The sequence below is a fragment of the Actinia tenebrosa genome, unplaced genomic scaffold (assembly GCF_029948245.1).
Source record: "Actinia tenebrosa isolate PJP-AT-01 unplaced genomic scaffold, QUT_ActTen_1.0 PGA_scaffold4__44_contigs__length_22323623, whole genome shotgun sequence".
Classification (NCBI taxonomy): domain Eukaryota; kingdom Metazoa; phylum Cnidaria; class Anthozoa; order Actiniaria; family Actiniidae; genus Actinia; species Actinia tenebrosa.
The window spans coordinates 7,891,944-7,910,015 of NW_028292581.1; the positions used below are offsets into that span (position 1 = coordinate 7,891,944).

The following is an 18,072-nucleotide window of genomic DNA, read 5'->3' on the forward strand; positions in this document are numbered from 1 at the left end:
CCGATTTCTAGTGATGATTCTTGGAGTACTTCTGGCACGAAAGAGATACCCACTTGCGAAATACCTTTGTGTTTTCCTCATTGTAGCAGGAGTCGCCTTGTTCATGTACAAAGATGTAAGTGTCTGTTTTCTAAAGGCAGCCTAACTAAGAAGAAAATGGCCAGTCAATAGACAATGTCTGGCCAGAATTGGCACTAGATTGACCAAACACCTTTGAAGGCAGTCCTCTTGATAAGTCACATTAACTCGTCATGTTATTTTTAGCTCACTAAAGGTCATTTTGAAACGTTTCTAAATAAATTTCAAATCAGTGGACTCCATTATTGTAATACATTATATTCTAACTTTTTTAAATAAATAAAAATAAATAAATAAATAAATGGGATTTAACAGTGGCATTTTCTACAGAGTAGCTATTCATTCACTGTAATTCCAATTGGAATTTAGGAGTTGATTTTTGCAGAGGGAGGAAAGCCGGAGAACCCAGAAAACCCTCGAAGCACAGGAGAGAACCAACAAACAACTCTACTCACATACGACACCGAGCTCAGTGGGACTCGAACCCTGGTCGCATTGGTGAGAGGCGAGCACTCTCACCGCTACGCCGCCCGTGCTTCCCATAACTTATGAGTATATGGGCCTGGTTGTACGAAGGGTGGATAGCACTATCCGACAGATAAATTCATTGGATAAAAGCATTGCCCTTCCTACAACCTGGCCATGATGTGTAAACACCATTTATTTTGATGTTTTTTGTTGTTGTTGTAGAAACCAAATACTGTTGTGGAAAATGCCAATTCAACCTTGCTTGGACTTGGGGAAATATTATTGGTAAGTAAAAAACTTGTCACTAATCACCATATTTAAATATTATTTTGTTGCTGTAGGTCCCTGTTTGAATTCCCCTTGTAATTGATTATTATTTTTTTTTTAAATGTATATTAAAGGGCCAAAACAATGGTCCAAAATAGGTGTTTTATTGATTTAAGTGGTGTGTAGATTTTGTAGAAAGAAATACCCATTCACAAGGAACCTGTAAAATGCTCGATACTGGGTATCCATAGTGACTAATTCTAAACTAAAATACCTTGTCTAGCATTTGTAGTTTTTTGAGATATCTATCAATAAGGACAAAATCCAAGATTTCGCTTCCAGAGGTGGTGGATACTTAGTTGCCTGAAAGCTCCCCCAGCTATAGAGGTTTTGTGCAATGAGAGCCATGTTAGATGGCAGAAACAATACAAGCCATTTTACACAAAAATTAATTCAATTTCCAAGAGCAAAGGGATGTTATTATTCTCCCATTCAACCACCGGCAGCCCAAGCTGTTTTATGGGCGTGGTCACATGATGGTGCAAAACCTCTTAAGTTGGGTCACACAAGTTGACATTTGTTTAACCCCTAATTTTTTCTTTAGCTTTTGTGGATTTCTGTATCTATAAATCTAACCATCAGGGTCCATTGTTTTGCAGCTGTTATCACTTACCTTTGATGGTCTAACAGGTGCAATACAGGATCGTATGAGAGCTGAATATCACGTACAATCACATCATATGATGTTCAATATGAACCTTTGGTCCATTGGAATACTTGGATTCAGTAAGTGCTTGTTTGCTTCAGCTAATTGAAGATTTGAAAACAATTTTCTGTTCCCCTTTGAATGCCTCTGGCATTGGTTTGTGGCCCTCCTGTTACTTCCCGCCCTCAACTCCAGTTATTTAACGAGCATTACCCAATGAATCTACATGGCTCACTCATGCAAGTCTTTCCCACTTATTTTGTATGAGTACAAAAAAAAAAAAAAAAAAAAAAAGAAAAGGTAAAATGGTCGAAACGTTTAAATAAGAAAGTTGATTTGAAGAGGATTCTGATAGAAGTGAGAGGTGATATATCAAGACGCGATAAGTGGAAAGAAGTGTTGAAAACCAAGAGACAAAACGTTGGGCTTGGTAAAATTTGCTAACTATCTAACCATGAACTTTGTGTTTTTTTTAAAATTCCAGGCATAGTAACAACAGGCGAGCTGTTCCAGTTTATATCATTTTGTGAAAGATACCCTCATGTCTTGTATTATATGCTTGCATTCAGTCTCACAAGCGCAATTGGACAGGTAAGCTCTAAGATCTTTCTTTTTAGAAGACCTACTGGTCACAAATCAAGTGGGGGATAGCGAAAGGAAAATATACATGTACGTTTTCAGTACTTCATCATAGGAAAAGCTCATTTTTGATGGCAGGCTCATTAAAAATGGAAACGACCAAGGGAGGTCGTAAGTTCGTAACTGAATTTTGTAAAGGTGCGAAGGTGCTCTAATAAGTGCGTAAGTTTGTAAAGGTGCGCTAGCGGAGTGGTTTGTCAGCTGGAAAATGTAGGAAAAACTGAAATTCCTATTCGTTTTTACTCATGCGCGGAAACGAGGGATAAATTTGATGCTTTTCTAACCCTCCTAAAAAGGGGATACACGAGTAGACCAGCCCGCGAGGTGGCACTTTGGGGAGGGGGAGAGGAGGTGGAAGGGGAGTACTAGGAGTAGACCAACTAGTCAGTTAGAATTACATCGATTCACGGAGTACTTTTTAATGAGAAGAATTCAGGCGATAGCACCATTTCTTTATTGACGGAGCCATTTTTGTGTAAAGTTTGTCCAACTTTGTAGTACATCTTTGATCAAACCCTTGAACCTGATTCCATTCCTGGTTTCACTGTTCGAACTTATTATCTTGTGATAAAAACTGATTTGAATTTTGTAGTCCTTAGAGTAATACGCACTATTTATTTACACAACCAGAATTTTTATTTACATGTAGCTAGAAAGAAGACTAGACATTGCTAAAGAAGATTATATATAAGTCCAGTACTTTTTTACGTTCTGCTCTCCGCTGGGTTTGCACAGTTCAGGGGGAGTATCAGCTACCTTCCCAGAATCCTGTTCTTTGGGTGATGCCGACTCGACGTCGTTAATGTGTAGTAGGTGTATTTCATTAGGTGTGTTGATTTCATGGAAAGCGTGACCATCGAACGCCAGCTCGTACCTCGGTGTTGGGATTTTAGGCAAAGAAATGCGAGGTTCTCGACAGAATATACGTAGAATTGTGTGCTTAAACTCGCGAATTCTCAGTGTATATATGAGAACATTCGCCAAGGAGTTGCTGTAATGTAGCAGTTTGCTGCAGTAAACTACTTGTAGATGATAACATGACTGACAGTAAAATATAACAATGCTGATGATGTAAAATGGGAGCCAACAGAAGAAAAACGCGCAAGTTACTATGATTAACGTTTTTGCAAGTCGGCTCTCGTGGAGTGTTCGAGACTTGTGTAGAGAGTGATTTGGGGCATTTACTCGACGCCATATTGCGGTGTATGCAGCTGTTATTAACGTGAGTGAAAAGAATATAAAGGTCATCATCAAGTAGGAGAATGTTGTCAATAGATTCTTGTCCTCTTTGTGACCACTGAAGAAACGTAACGACGCTAGCCAACTGGATATAATCCACGTGCAGCCAATCAGAACGAAGTAAACTTTCCGTTGAAGAAGTCGGTGTTTGTGAGGGAAATATACAGAGAATGCCCGCTCCATTGCTACCAAAACCAAGGCGAAAATCGAAGCAAAGCTCGTAAAAATGTCTATCGCATAGTAAATATTGTGCAAAGACGACTTGCGCTTTTCCAGGTATGCGAATATGTCATAAACATACATTGGAATGGAAAAGGATCCCACGAGCAAGTCGGCCAGTGCTAAGCTCACCAGGAAGTAGTTGGTACGCGTGTGCAGAAGTTTCTTATTTACAGCAAAAGCGGAGATAATGAGTGAGTTACCGCTCACCACGGCTACTGCAACAGCACCAAATACTGTGGCCCAGGCGAAAAGGCCCGAGTAAGCATTTCCTTGAGTTGTCGATAGTGTTGTGTTGTTCATGTTACCTCGTAATCTGCAAAGAGAAAGATTGTTAAAAGTAGTTCGACAGGAAATTCACTTAGAAAAGTGGCTGCCATCTACATGGAATATGCGGTTTAATACTAGACATAGGAAACCTGTCAACAGCGGCTAGACATTACCGTCAGACTCCTTTCCCGTTTTGAAATTTTCTTTTATTCATCGAAAAACCGCCCGTGGAACCAAAGTTTTCTAGGCTGACTTGAAGTAGTATATAATGCTATCAACTTTACCGGCAGTCTGTCATGACGCTTTTAACTGACCTCTAAGGCTCAGGATTACATGTTATCTCCAACATTTTTTCTTCATTAGATAAACTAATTTTATGCATTTCTATTTTTATTGGAATTATTGGAATTATGCTCAAAACACGTTTCCGGCAAATGCTAAATGAATGCAATGTTCACTGTATGGAATATTTTATTTCTGTTTTAGTTGGTAATAACGGCTTTCGATATTTCAATCTGGGATTTTTTAAATATTGAATCAGAAAGTGTCACATTGGGTGCTAAATCGAGGTCTTTTATTCGTGATATTCTTGTGTCATATGTATTGCTCCAAAAGAACCCTTTAGAAATTTGTTCTAAAAAATGAAATCAGAGCTTAGTTCCATATTTAATAAGATTTTTGATGCCCTCTATGTGGCATGCCATTAGAGGGAAGTAAAGCAATACGATAAAACGACAATAAGCTAAAAAAGGGTTTTTAAAGTCCTAAATGACAATACTTCAAATCGGATGTTCAGCTTTTTCGGCCTTCATTTTTTGTCAAATTAAATCCAAACAAAAGCATGCATCGGCTGTTTTGTCGTTTTAAAATGTTTATAACCTTTTTCGGGCGATTATATCGCTAAATTGAACTTCATTCTTCAATAACTGTGTGATCAATAAATATGTCACACACATACCTGCGGCTGTCGGCTAAATATATGTAGATCGTTGTCGTAGTGGGACTCGTAGTGATATATACATATATTAAAAATAGTGAAAGCTATTTCTATCGAAAAGATGGTGACTGACTTATATGCCCAATGTCCACGTTCCTTAGTCGGTCTTTGAAATACTCGTAATTGCAACTCAATTCAGTTTATATCTTGATATCAGCCAATATAAAGCACTCTTGTATTGGAAGTAGGTTGATTTGAACCGCCTTTAAGATCTTAATTAGTCAAATACCCCTTTGGCTCGCTCGTGTCATAACGAAAGCACAGTCGTACATAACTCGGCGAAAATTTCTTAATAATATCCCATTGACATCACTCGGCAAGAAATACTATTCAGTTATTAACAAGCTTAACTGGTTGTAGTTAATGGCTCATTCACCTCCTAGTTAAAGGAAACCATACAGTCATAATGAAAGCACAGTCGTACATGACTCGGCAAACGTTTCTTAATATTCCATTGACATCACTTGGCAAGAGATACTACTTTTATTGAAAGCTTAGCTGGTTGTAATTAATGGCTCATTCGCCCCCTAATTTAAAGGAAACCATGTGATAAGGGAACCACAGTCGTACATGACTTGGCGACAATTTCTCGTATCTTATTGACATCACTTGGCAAGAAATACTACTCTTATAGGAAGCTTAGCTGGTTGTAATTAATGGCCCATTCGCCCCCTAGTTAAAGGAAACCATGTGATAAGGGAACCACATTCGTACATGACTTGGCGAAAATTTCTTATTTCCTATTGACATCACTTGGCAAGAGATACTATATTCATTGCAAACTAAGTATAGGTAGTTCGTTTCCTTGATGATTTAAAGGCGCGATTACACGGAGCAACTTTCTCTGCAACTTGTTCGCATGGAGCATTGCAGCGTGTAACCTACAGCGAAATTTGTAAAATGTTGATAGACAAGTTGCAGCAATCGTTGTAAAAAGTAGAATTCGTTTCTACTTTTGGCAGCGATTACGTCTCCGTTGCACCGTGTAGACACTCTTGCAACGTGTGTCGCAACGCTCTTACGAGACAAGTTGCAGAGAAAACTGTTGCGTGTAATCGCGCCTTAATAGGAGGGTCATGAATTTCTCACTGACTGAAAGGGATAAAGGGCTAAAACCATCTTAAAGACGTTTACTGCGAATGCTCTAACTACCCAAAAATAAACGTACCAACCCTTTCAACTCAAATGAAGGTTTAAAAAAGAGGCTCTAAGTGATGAAATGCAGTAAATTAATAAGAGCATGACGTCACGAAAAGTCGGTGGAATGCGTTATTTAAAAAAAAAAACAACTCGAAAACTACGTGGTCAAACATTTTAAAATTTCTACAATTTTTTCTTCGTAGAATGATAAGGCAACTACCGCAATATGAAAAATATTTGGACTACAGAAAATTTTTTATTTTGAAAATCGATATTTCTTTAATATCTTGGTTTTTGTAGTCACGATTTCAATAAAACGCAGTCATATAATACGTAACAAAACAAACCTTCGTATTACACAATCTAAAAAAGATTGACCACGGGAAACTCGAGATTTTAAGTTTTTAATGGCAGAAAGGGTCCGTTTTGTGGCTGACGTGTCGCTGCTATGGTATTTACTAGTCGCTGCTATAAAAAAAATTCTAGTTGTTTTACCTTCTAAAGCCCCGCGAAAATATATGAAGCCACCTTAAGTGGGATAAACGAAATAGGACAAATACTAATTTCCTAAATTGAGCACATCCTGGTGGATTTTATTTATAGAAGTGAAAAAGGTGGTATGGTGTTTTTGATTTTATTTTGAAGGATGAATTTTCGTTTTACGTGGATGCGAGTGGTGCTTTGGAAAATTAAATCAGCTTGTCTGCGTTTTTTGATAAAGAATATTTTTAAAAATATTGCTTTGACGCTGAAAGAAACATACTTAATCAATGAACATCTGTTTGCTAAAATCTTATTATGAATGCGAGTCGTGTCGCATTTAGAGGAGAATCGGAAAAACGTCGCCTAATATAAATCTGCTAAAATCATGAAAGCCGAAGATCACAAGAGCGTCTCTTACCTTGCCAATGATCACGTTGAGGCAAAACTCTTGAAGTTTTGATGAGAATTGAATGCATACAAAGGTGATATTGACTTAAAGGAGAACAGAAAAGAAAAACACTACACAGCTCCTTTTGAATATTAACTTTTTTCCGACTGTGCCGTTTATCTAGGGTGGAGAACTCAAAGCTAGTTTAACGGCTTGAGCCCTTGTTTAAATGAAACGCACAAAAAAAAAAAAAAAAAAAGGGAAACCACTTTAGGCCAACCACACCATGTAATAAGTTCTATAACTCTCATAGCTTCCCGTCCTTACGAAAACTGCTATGTAAAAATAAAGAAACAAAAATAAGATGAAGATGATAATACGAACTGATTAAAGTTATGCGCAGAATAATAATACCTTGTTTTTATACCGATGCTTTAGCCGATGTCTTATCATGCACTGATTTAACAGCTTTACAGTACTATTATATCACGAAGGCGTAGCTGATCGAAAATGACATCGTCAACTGTGTGACAACATTAACGTATAATTGCTTGATTTGTTCTTCCACTCCTTCTTTCTTCTCGTATTTCAGCTTTTAGGACTAAATTGGTCTGCAATAAATTACAAACTAGTTTAGTTTCCGTTGTTTAGTTGGTGTGTTTGTCATGCTTAACCAAAAATCTGACGTGCACGATGAAGTATAGCGTGAAAAGAGTGCGATTGCATGACAGGCTTAGTGCTAATGTGCTTCTAATGTTACTGTCTCTTTCATGTGCAACTCTACTAATAACCAAAAGCGTGGGAATTAGCCACATATTTTCAGTCGTTCACATTTATGCTTTCTTAAATAACATAGTTTTTGGTTACTCCGAATTATTAGTGACTCGTTCTTCGTTAGAATATCTTAATCCAAGTCTTCATGACTTTGTTTTTATTCATGTCTTTATCTTAAACTCTACAGTGACTTAATTTTCATGCATTCACATTTATGCTTATGACAAAATATATTGGTTACTCCGAATTATTAGTGACTCGTTCTTCGTTAGAATATCATTATCCAAGTCTTCATGACTTTGTTTTTATTCGTGTCTTTATCTTAAACTCTACAGTGACTTAATTTTCATGCATTCACATTTATGCTTATAACAAAATATTTTGGTTACTCCGAATTATTAGTGACTCGTTCTTCCTTAGAATCTCTTAGTCCAAGTCTGCATGTTTTTGTTTGTATTCGTATGTTTATCTTAAACTCTACGGTGACTTAATTTTCAGTCGTTCACATTTATGCTTCCTTAATGACATATAATTTTTTTGGCTACGCCGAATTATAAGCGGCTCGTTCTTCCTTAGAACTTTTAATGCAAGTCTTCCGCATGACTTTGTTTTTATTCGTATCTTTTTCTTAAACTCCACAGTGACTAAAGCGTGGGTTCACCAAAAATTCGGGGAAAAATTAAAATCAAAGTTATAAGCCTCTTAGTTTCAAACCCTTGAGTATTTGTTGTGGTTTCTTGAATTATATTGAAGATACAGTATATGCAACATATCGTTTTTATCTTTTTAACATCTAGTCCATCCCATCCATTCAATATTGTTTTTTTGTTGTTGTTGTTGAAGGAAGTTTTTCTAAAGTTCACAATATCTAGGCAACACTATGGGGATATGTAAACAGTTATCGCAAAAAAATAAAAAGGATAAACTTAAGTCTTTCTTTTAATTAATTGTTAGTGATGCTTTATCATAATCCTTTTTTTTTTTTTCTCATTAAAATTTAAATTTCTATGTCATTTTAGCTTTTCTTCAGTTTCTCCCTTTTTAACAAAGTAAAAGTTATCCAAAGTTGATATGACTTTTCGATTTATTTCACTTGGTAAAAACACGGCTCCGCTATTGTGGTAATGGTATATCAACACTTGTTTTAGTTTTTGAGCTCTAAGGTTACCTATCTTCGCATTCGGTATGTAATTGTTCTTGGTCAAAACGTTTATTTTTCCTTAAATTGAATCACATAAAAACGATTGCTCAAAAAAACTAACCTTGTGTAAATTGTAGCACAGCATTCAGTTCTTAATTCTCTGTTATGTACCCAGAGGAACCCATGCAAAACTCGTCAGAAATGGTTTTTGACATTGGATTCATAAAAAGGTTATTCCATTAGCGCGTTCGCTTTGAGCAAACAAGTAAGTACTGCAGTGTTGGTTTCCTGAGTTTTTGGTGCCAATCAAAGCGAATTCAACATTATTTAGCACGAAGCGCGAACCTATCATTCATTTGGACTCCAAATTAGTCCCGCCAAAACTCACAGAAAGAAAGTTCTTTTAGTATTCCTTATAATTACTGATTTTTATTATTGAAAAAATATATATATATATTGCACGGTTAACGATGGACTTTATCTTTTTTCTAAAGCTGACAGCTCGGATGAATTAACCGATTCAGTATTCTGTAGGAAAGCATAAACATTTACCGTTTTGAAGCCTTCCACTCAAGTTCGACTTCAAGTTTCACACTGATCCTTTTTTCTCTGTCATCTTATATCGTAAAGAACGTTTTTCCGTTCTTAAATGCAATCCAACGTTTACAAATCTTGACGTGTTGTCAACCAAATAGTGTAGTTTGAAGAATTGTAATTAAATTCTGGTGTTGGAGCAGGATGGATTTAAACCAAATTTGCAAATATGCTTAGTTTTTGCAGATAAAAGTCTCAGTGAATCTTGACGGTTTATTTTGATTAGACTGTGCTATTTTTGCTTGCTTTTCTTCGGTTATGCCCTGCAACCTGGCTCTAAATTCACTTTTCTAGATCTGTTGTTAATCTATTTTGCTATCAGTATCAGGTGCATGTTTTTAGTAGGGAAAAATGAACGTTCATAAACCTTAAAGAGAAACTTGGTAGATGTAATTTTCGTAGTCTGTTGTTATCGCTATCATACTCGTAAACTTAGTAAACTTAAGAACGGTCTAGGTGTTTTATTTCTCCAATTTTTGCCAACTGAAAACCATTTTGTTAAGTAAAATGTAACGCACATTCGCACCTAAAATCGCTTGCTTTCTCCCTACAATATCATAGCTGTTCGATAGGCGATATATGACCACAACTTCAAATTCAAACTTCAATATACACCTGTTTCAAAAACGTTGTCGGTCCGAGATCAAAAATGTGTGATACAAGAATAAACAGAATATCTGTGCTTTCATGTTTTCTGCTTAAAATACGAAAAAGTCATGTCTCGTGTTCGAATCTAAAAGGAAACTATGTTGTACGGCTGGGAATATATTACAATTCGCAGCTTGCGACTCGGTCTCACATTCAAGATTTCAGATCTTCATCCGACAACCTGTTTCTAAACTAGGTGTACACACAATGTATGCGTGGTTATTCGCACAAAAATGTTGGTATCCCTCGCCTACATAATAATATAACTCGCTTATACAGGATTTTGTTACAACTGACACGAAAAATGGCGATTATAAAACAGGGGTTTGTAGAGGAAGCCAGTGTATTAGAAATGATGCGCTCGGTCCTCAAACATAAGTATTATTTTACTTGGTGATGACAACCTTGACGCCGAATTTTTCAGTTCTTATGGTACGAACTAGTTAAGTTATCAACGACGTGATCGTAATGGAATAGATGATTTCGAAGAGTTTCTTACCTGTTAAAATACAATGAATGAAGGTCTCGAAAGAAATAGTTCAGTGACGAACGCTGTTGTCGATACTATACTTCTGTCCGCGGGCGGGCGAGAGAAAAACGAGAAGAAAACTGACTCCTCTGCCGGTCGTTTCGATGATGTGTAGTCAATGAGTGCTTTAGACCAAAGGTAGCCCAAACAGTATGATATTCAGTAAGATAACAAAAATAAAGCCTAAAGGACACTTAGACTACATATCAGCTGAGTGAGTGCACGATACTAATCTCACAGTACTTAGAAGTGAATACTATAGGGATTTCGGGAAAATATTTTATAGTTAACCCCAGTTTGAAGTGAGACGTGATGTTTCTTGCGAAATGCTCTTTTGATCATGAACTCCATGTGATAGTGTACGTGGCCTTAGGTGTTTGTTGATATTCGTCTAGTATATACGTGTGAGTTACGGAAGACAAATACAATAGGCTGATTTTTTTTTTTTTAATAACGCCGGTAGACCCGCTAGAACTAGCATTGAATACGAAATTGTGCAAGTACAACAATACATAATTGTTGGTATTTTATTTGATGGTATATGAGTTTCTTGACAAGGGCGGTAACGAAGCACGTGCTGCGTGGGTCTGGCGGATCAATCTAATCACCAATCTTTCCTAAAATAGAAAACCCTTGGCTCCAAAATAACTGATCTTTTTATAACAAAAATGTCTTCAAATGCCATTTCTGTCAGTGAGTCTGATGTAGTAAGGGGAGAGGGGAGGAGAGAAGAGTGAACTTGTATTTTTTTTCACAATAGAATTTGTGACATTTCTTTTATGTTTCTCTCTCAGCCTGTTAACCTGGCTTTGAAATAATTTTGAAGAGGGGGGAGGGGGGTGTCTGTAAGTAAGTTAAGTAAGTCGAAGTAAGTCGAAGTACTCTAAGAAAATGCAGTACTGAAATAATCAATTTGAGCCTCGTCGATCTATCAAGGCAGTCATCCTTTAAGCGCATTGGGAAAGGGTTTATATTGAGCATTCCTTCTTAACATCTTATCACTCGACGTCTAGTCCCGTGGTGTCGTATTGGTGGGCTCTGCTAATTGGTCCATAAAGGAAACTTGCTTATCTGGTCGATTAGAGCTTAAAATCCCTCAGTAGCTGACTTAGGATAATGTTCAAACTTTCTTGGCATAGTTGACATAGGTGATTAGTAAAAATTTTTATCTGTCTGTGTTTTCTTATGTGAGAGGTTTTAATTTTTCTCATTCATAGTAAACGGTGTTATTACCAAGAAATGGCGCCCAAAGTTCAAATAACGGGATAAAGAAATACAAACAAACTGGCTTATTAAATGGAATAGTAACACATACATCATAATGCGAAGGCGTCAGTTGGATTGTGTAAACTTCTAATTTATTTTATTTTATTTTATTCTTTTGGTTTCGATTTCGATTTTCAATAAGAAATCGAAACCAAACTCATGTTTTCCGGTGAATAATCGGATATTTAAAAGACTTTATTATCCCTAAGAGAATAGGTGAGCGGCGCTTATTGTTAATCCTCTATTAGCCATTCCAAGGTTGAGGAAGAACAGGGTCGAGTTGGTATTGCAGTGCATTGTGGTTCTGTTTTAGGGAACAAATTTCAAGATGGCGCCTATTTCGCCCCTTAAAACAGCCCCACAATGCATTGCAATGCCAACTCGACCCAGTTTCTTTTTTTAACCTCGGAATGGCTAATAGTAACGCCAGTTCAAGTTTATTCTCTTTGTTTTCAAGGACTTATATTTTAGCTTTGAAACCTGGAAAATATTTTAGCTACTTTGCTGGCAACTTTGAATTTCAAAATTATTCGTTTTTCAGTCAAAATATTATTTTCATTCCAGAAACATTTATGAAGGATTTTCGCAACAGCCATGTGTTGAAGCGAGAGCAATGCAATAATATTACATGAAATTAATTCACCTCCCAAAAGCGATTTTTCCCCCCTGTTTTACCCAGAACATGCCGTTAACCCCCTCTAAGCTTGTAAAGTTGTGTTTACAGTGAATAATTGGACCGTTTATTTTTGCCCTATGTCAACCAGACAGTATGGCTGTTTGTCGCCTTACTAACTCTGGTCTGTAAAGCTCCCTGTCGCCGGCCTAAGATTGCATGCGTTTTTTGATGCTTTGGCTTCACAGTGCCTCATGCCGCCTCTTATTCTCACCCATGCCGCCGTAGTTTGTCAAATTGACTGACCTGAGATTCAGCCAAAGGAGGTCATACTAAAGAGTGCCTCTTTTCTTTCTCTTTTCTCAAATGCCGAGTTCGTAGGAATGAATCTTTAAGTGCCATCATGCGAGTTGCGTTAAAAGCTATCTTTACTCGTTTTGAATCTCCAGTGTCATCGGACTGCATTGTCTCCTTAGATGAAGCCCAATTTTCCTTTCGATTCAGCTCAGGGGGGCAGAATGCGCACGCCCGCCCTTCTCGAGTGTCCTTAACTGTTATATCGGTAACTGAGCAGAACATTTCAAATTTGTCGCAATCCTCTTAATTATAACAATTTTTTAAGTCAATAAAAGAGGATTATTCTTTTCCGTTTTACGGTTTCCAAAAGGTGCTTGTCGCGGAAAATTATTGGAAAACTGGCTTATAATGTTGCCTATAAGTGCATGCCAACTGGTTTTCAAACGCATTCGCTACAAATAGAAACTGTTTGTGACAAAAGATAGCCTATATATCGGCTCCACTGTAGATGACGCACATCATTGCCCTGGAGACACTTGGTTTCCCTTGTAACATTGAGATTATTCAAATATGGAAGAGAAGAGAAGAGAATAGTTTGGGGCTGGACCTCTTTACTGAAAATGTAACTTTGCAAATCGCGCCTTTTTATTTCTAAAAATCACGTTTTTTAAAATTTTGCCTACAATGTTCTACTTTTAGTTTAACTCCGCAGATTTAAAGTTAAATTTAATTTTAATACTCTTTTGGGATAAAGTAGAAAAAAACACTTTTCTGAGCCGAGATCAATAAATAACCTTAAGATAAATAATGTAAGCCTAAATCCTAAGAACATCCTTTATTTGAACTGTTATTATAATAGAATAGTTCTTCGCATAATAAAATAGGAAAGGAAAGGAAAGAAAAAGAAAGCAAGGAAAGAGAATCGAAGGCAAGAAAAAAGAAAGAAAGCCAAATCAGAAATATCAACTAAGAAAAGAGTAGAAATAACATTCAATAAAAGGGAATAGAACAATAGGTAAATGAGAAATGAAAGGTAAAGAAGGAAGGAGAATGAGAGAAAGATAAAGGAACTGGAATGAAAAGGAATCCTAATAAAATAGAGTCGGAACTTCATTTATTTTCATGAGAACTATCTTGGCGCCAAACCTTCCTTTCTATTATTGCTTTTGCTTGCCTTTTTTAATTGAACAATCTTAGGGGATGTGAGGATTTTCAGGCAGCCAAATAAATCGGCCATTCATCTTCGGTTTAAGAGCATTCAATTTGTAATTAAGTAATTAACTATCTTTTGTCAGCCTTCATCAATGCAAAAAAGAAAAAAGCAAAAACAAAATCATGCTAATGAAGTTAGTAAGGTTAATTCAATCAGATCTATTCAAGGGACATTTTTTCCCTTCTTCAGAAGAACAGGAATTAAAATAATCCAAGTCAACAAAAAAAATGTCCATAAAATGATGTTTACAATCTCTTTTGGTAGAGTAGTCGGAAGTATAAGAGACCGAGGCTGATATCCAATTGTGTTTTGTGTTTTTCGTTGTGACAAAACTAGATATTTAGTTTGGAAACTAGAAGCTCCGACAAACGAATTGTTATGTTTATAAAGCGGGAAGAAAATGAGAACGAAAAACGCGGTAAAAAGTGGAATTTGAAAAGAGGTGGGGAAATGTGGTATAGGCATTAAACAAAAATACTATTCACATTTGCATAAAAAAATATTCAACGATGGTTTCTTTCAAAGTCCTAACCTAACCTTGTCTGTCAACCATTTAGTGTAGACCATAATTGCCTGCCAAAGCACGGAATACTTCGATTCACCATGTACTGCATAGAAACATACATCTTTATCAAGAAGTAGAAATATAAGCTCCATATCTGTGATTGTGATTTGCTAAAGCAGTTCGGACATTGAGGTCGGTTATCAATCGCCTTTCGATTAGTAATATGCAGTTTTCCTATTAGTCTTTTTTGTTTTCCTTTAGTTTTAATTTGTACATCAGTGTGATTCAGACTGACATGCCCCAAGACACCAAAGTCCTTATAGAACATAGCTTAATTACACAAGATATAAGTTCACAAGATATTAACAGTGATGGTCACTTGTCAAGAACAACACTTGCACAGTATTGCCATGCAAACACTTCCAACTTACTTAACGGAAATATGTCTGGGATATATGTCTGTCGTCCGCAGGATTTCCCCTATCTCTAGCCTTTTCGCTTCGTTTCTTTAAATTCTTTTGTTTCATAATAATTCGCTGATAAGAATTTTTTTTCAAAAATATACATGCCGAACTCCTGCCTTTCTGAAGATGACACTTGTCGAAAACGTTCAAAATTTTTAAACAAACTTTTACTCTTGCCTATGTATATATGTGTATTTAAAAAAAATATGGATGATAATGATGATGGTTTTGGTAAAGGTTGTTAGGCTTAGGTGTTAAATTACAATTTTGATTATTGTAATAAAGGTTTGCGTAGTTTCCTGATCCTATTTCCATTCTTGATATATTTCAACTTGTAGTATATGTGTTTGAGCGTTATACAATAGTTTTACATGACTCACTAAATAGTATATTTATGGTCATTCCATTCATGCACGTACAGCATGTTGGGCTTTCGTTATGCAATCATGTCTACTCGTTGATTACATATAAGTTTATTCATCACTGAGGTATTGCAGCATAACGTACATGTGCTTGAACGTTATGTAATAGGCTGACTGGCTATATATACACGGTTTATGTACTTAAACGTTACACGTACAGTATTTATTAATGACTTTTCGTTGTGCAATTGTGTTTAATGATTGATGACATATATTCATGTTCATCCATCCAATTCTTGCTTCGACATTTCCGTCATTTACCTTTCGACTCCTAATGATGTCGAAATCTTAACGAAGGTGGAATGGCTTTTTTAAAAGCAGCATAAATCATGTTGTAAAGTAACTAAGGCAAATAGAGCTCCTTCAAAAATATTTAAAAAACCTACTCGAATTGCCCAATAAAATTGTGCTTGCAATGACCCATCATGTAATTTTGCCGCCAAACAGGGAACCCTTTCTAAGCACGGCATTAGCTATTTCGAGGTTGAGGGAAAATACTTGGACGAGTTGGCATTAAAGCGCACTGTGGGGACTATTTTAGAGGATACAATAGACGCCATCTTGAAGATATGTCCCTAAAACAATCTTCAATGCACTCCGATGCGAACGCGACCCAGTTTTGTCTTCAACTTCGGAATGGCTAATACGGGCCATGAGGATAGACCCCAGCCCCCATCTCCCCTCTCCCCCAAGTCACGGTTTAACTTATCGTGAGCGCTTGTAAACGAGGTTGCATGCGCAAAAGCTTATTCTTGTTCCGGCCAACTTTGGCTGCCACTAGAAACTGAGGGAGACATTTTATAATTTTATCAGTGTATTTCGCTTCTGACAGTAACTTAGTTATTCTTATTCCTTGGAATCCATCACCACTGGAGGTTGTAAACACAAGAAAACAAAATGAAAGATCGGTGTTTTTGTGTTATATTTTTATTTCTTCAACTGAGATAATGAGCAAATTTTGTCCCAATCGACTTTCGGTGGAGGGACATTCCTAAACCATCACACGAGCGTTTTTTTCTCTTTGACCTATACACTTCTTATTTTCTCTTTAGAACTTCATCTTCATGACAGTAGCCAATTTTGGCCCATTATCCTGCTCCATTGTCACTACAACCAGAAAGTTCTTCACAATCCTTGGATCTGTCTTACTGTTTGGTAACCTGTTAACGACGAGACAGTGGGTTGGAGTTGTCAGTGTCTTTGTTGGTCTTGGAGCTGACAGCATTTACGGAAAAACAAAAAAACATTAAAATATGGAAAGTCAGATATAGAGGATATTACATGGGCGCGCGGAGATACGAAATTAATCTTCGAGTGTTGAAAAGATCTCTCACAAGTGAGCGCAGCGAACGAGTGAGAGATTTTCAACACGAGAAGATAAATTTCGTATCTCCAAGCGCCCATGTAATATTCTGTTTATTATATAATTATCAATGAAAGTATGTTTTGGCTTTTTCAGGCAACTCTTTCCGTGTATTTTTGAATAGCCATCGCAATGGTGTTATTTTCACACGTGAAAATAACATGTTATTTTCACGTGTGAAGATATCAATTTTTCGAAATAGAGAAAAATAGATATTTCATTGGTAATTATATAAAAAGTCATTATTATTATATTTATTAAGATTATGTTTAGTCATTTGATCGAATGAAATATAAAAATGACAGTATTTTTTTGTTTATTTTCGTGTTTTTGTGCATGGTTACCCATGCCTACATATACGCCGGGCACTTCAAAGCAAGTTACAGTTCATGGAAAGTGTTATCCTGGTGTCACTACTGAGCTTCGTAACACTTGATTAGGGCCTCTTTGGTAACCCTAGCACTCTGGCTACCCTAATGCTCAGGGCTTCCCTTACTTCAATAAATGTGCTCTTATTTATTTTTACAAAAGCACTCGGGCTACCCTAGTGCTAGGGTTACCCTGTCTGTTGGATAGAGAGATTCTTGTAAATCCGAGCTATCTATTGACCCTAGCTGGCGGATTATTAACCTCTTGTAAAGCAGGCCTTAGAGAAAAAGAGATTGAGAAATGCGTTACTTCTTTTTGCGAGACGAGTTTTCTTGTTGCATAATGATGGTTTTCAATCATTCCCAAGAGAATGTAATAACAAAAGATACGGCGGCCATGTTGGAGGATATAACAAAAGAGACTTATGACGAATCTTTTGTTAAATTCCTCCAACATGGCGGCCATGAAAACCATCAATACCTAAACGTTGTGACAGTATTCGCGGCTCAAAATATACGTGGCCGGGAGAAAAATCGTCGAGCCTCTGGGACCAGGGTATAAATTGCTAAGTCCTCCAGTATTTTTTCTGATAGTAAGACAAGTTACCATAATGGCAGATACCAGAGTTACCCTATTTCTGTCAAACAACCGTTTCAAGTCGAGGGATTTGGGTTAATACCATGAAAGATGAGAAAGGAATAAAACTTAGGGTAATGACAAGTGGTCAAGATGTGACAATAGTGATTAGGTTTATTTTAAGATGTGTGGGAAACTTCAATTGTCATTGAAGATTTCTGGGTTTCCCACCTGAATACCTTGTACCACTAGAATGTAGAAACAACCCAAATGCTTACTTATGGGAACTTATCGTTCCCTTACATCAATACAAATCAAATGCCTGCAAATATTAGTCATAATTGAACTAACAATCTTGCAAGAAAAATTCTCGAAACATAGAATAAACATGAAATTTTACAAAC

The 18,072-nt window shown here is 36.7% G+C and overlaps 2 protein-coding genes across 5 annotated transcripts in view; one reads left to right on the plus strand and one right to left on the minus strand.

Moving 5' to 3' along the window:
- The window catches only part of LOC116287153 (solute carrier family 35 member B1-like), a 29,335-nt gene extending 11,264 nt beyond the window's left edge, over positions 1-18,071 (plus strand). Inside the window, exons 5-9 of the mRNA XM_031693798.2 lie at positions 12-115; positions 769-831; positions 1,473-1,599; positions 2,004-2,110; positions 16,413-18,071. Of these exons, the coding sequence (XP_031549658.1) occupies positions 12-115; positions 769-831; positions 1,473-1,599; positions 2,004-2,110; positions 16,413-16,610 (599 nt within the window). The 3' untranslated portion in view covers positions 16,611-18,071. The remainder of the gene's footprint in view (positions 1-11; positions 116-768; positions 832-1,472; positions 1,600-2,003; positions 2,111-16,412) is intronic.
- LOC116287152 (adenosine receptor A3) lies at positions 2,558-10,863 on the minus strand. Of its 4 annotated transcripts, XM_089036712.1 has the most exons (3): positions 10,551-10,863; positions 7,309-7,505; positions 2,558-3,932 (listed from the first exon to the last, which is right to left on the minus strand). In XM_089036712.1, the coding sequence occupies exon 3, from the start codon at positions 3,917-3,919 to the stop codon at positions 2,840-2,842; it is 1,080 nt and encodes a 359-aa protein (XP_088892838.1). In that variant the 5' UTR covers positions 3,920-3,932; positions 7,309-7,505; positions 10,551-10,863; the 3' UTR covers positions 2,558-2,839. The 4 variants fall into 4 exon arrangements, with proteins under 4 accessions (XP_088892838.1, XP_031549652.2, XP_031549651.2 ...); XM_031693792.2 differs by lacking the exon at positions 7,309-7,505; XM_031693791.2 differs by lacking the exons at positions 7,309-7,505; positions 10,551-10,863 and adding an exon at positions 5,260-5,443.
- Position 18,072: the final 1 nt, after the last annotated feature.

Excerpts from the sequence above, each read along its gene's own strand:
- LOC116287152 (XM_031693791.2), bottom strand. The coding sequence starts at position 5,309 with ATGTACGACTGTGCTTTCATTATGACTGTATGGTTTCCTTTAACTAGG. Across the intron at positions 3,933-5,259 it reads TGGTTTCCTTTAACTAGGAG|ATTACGAGGTAACATGAACA; the intron begins GTGAATGAGCCA and ends TTCTCTTTGCAG.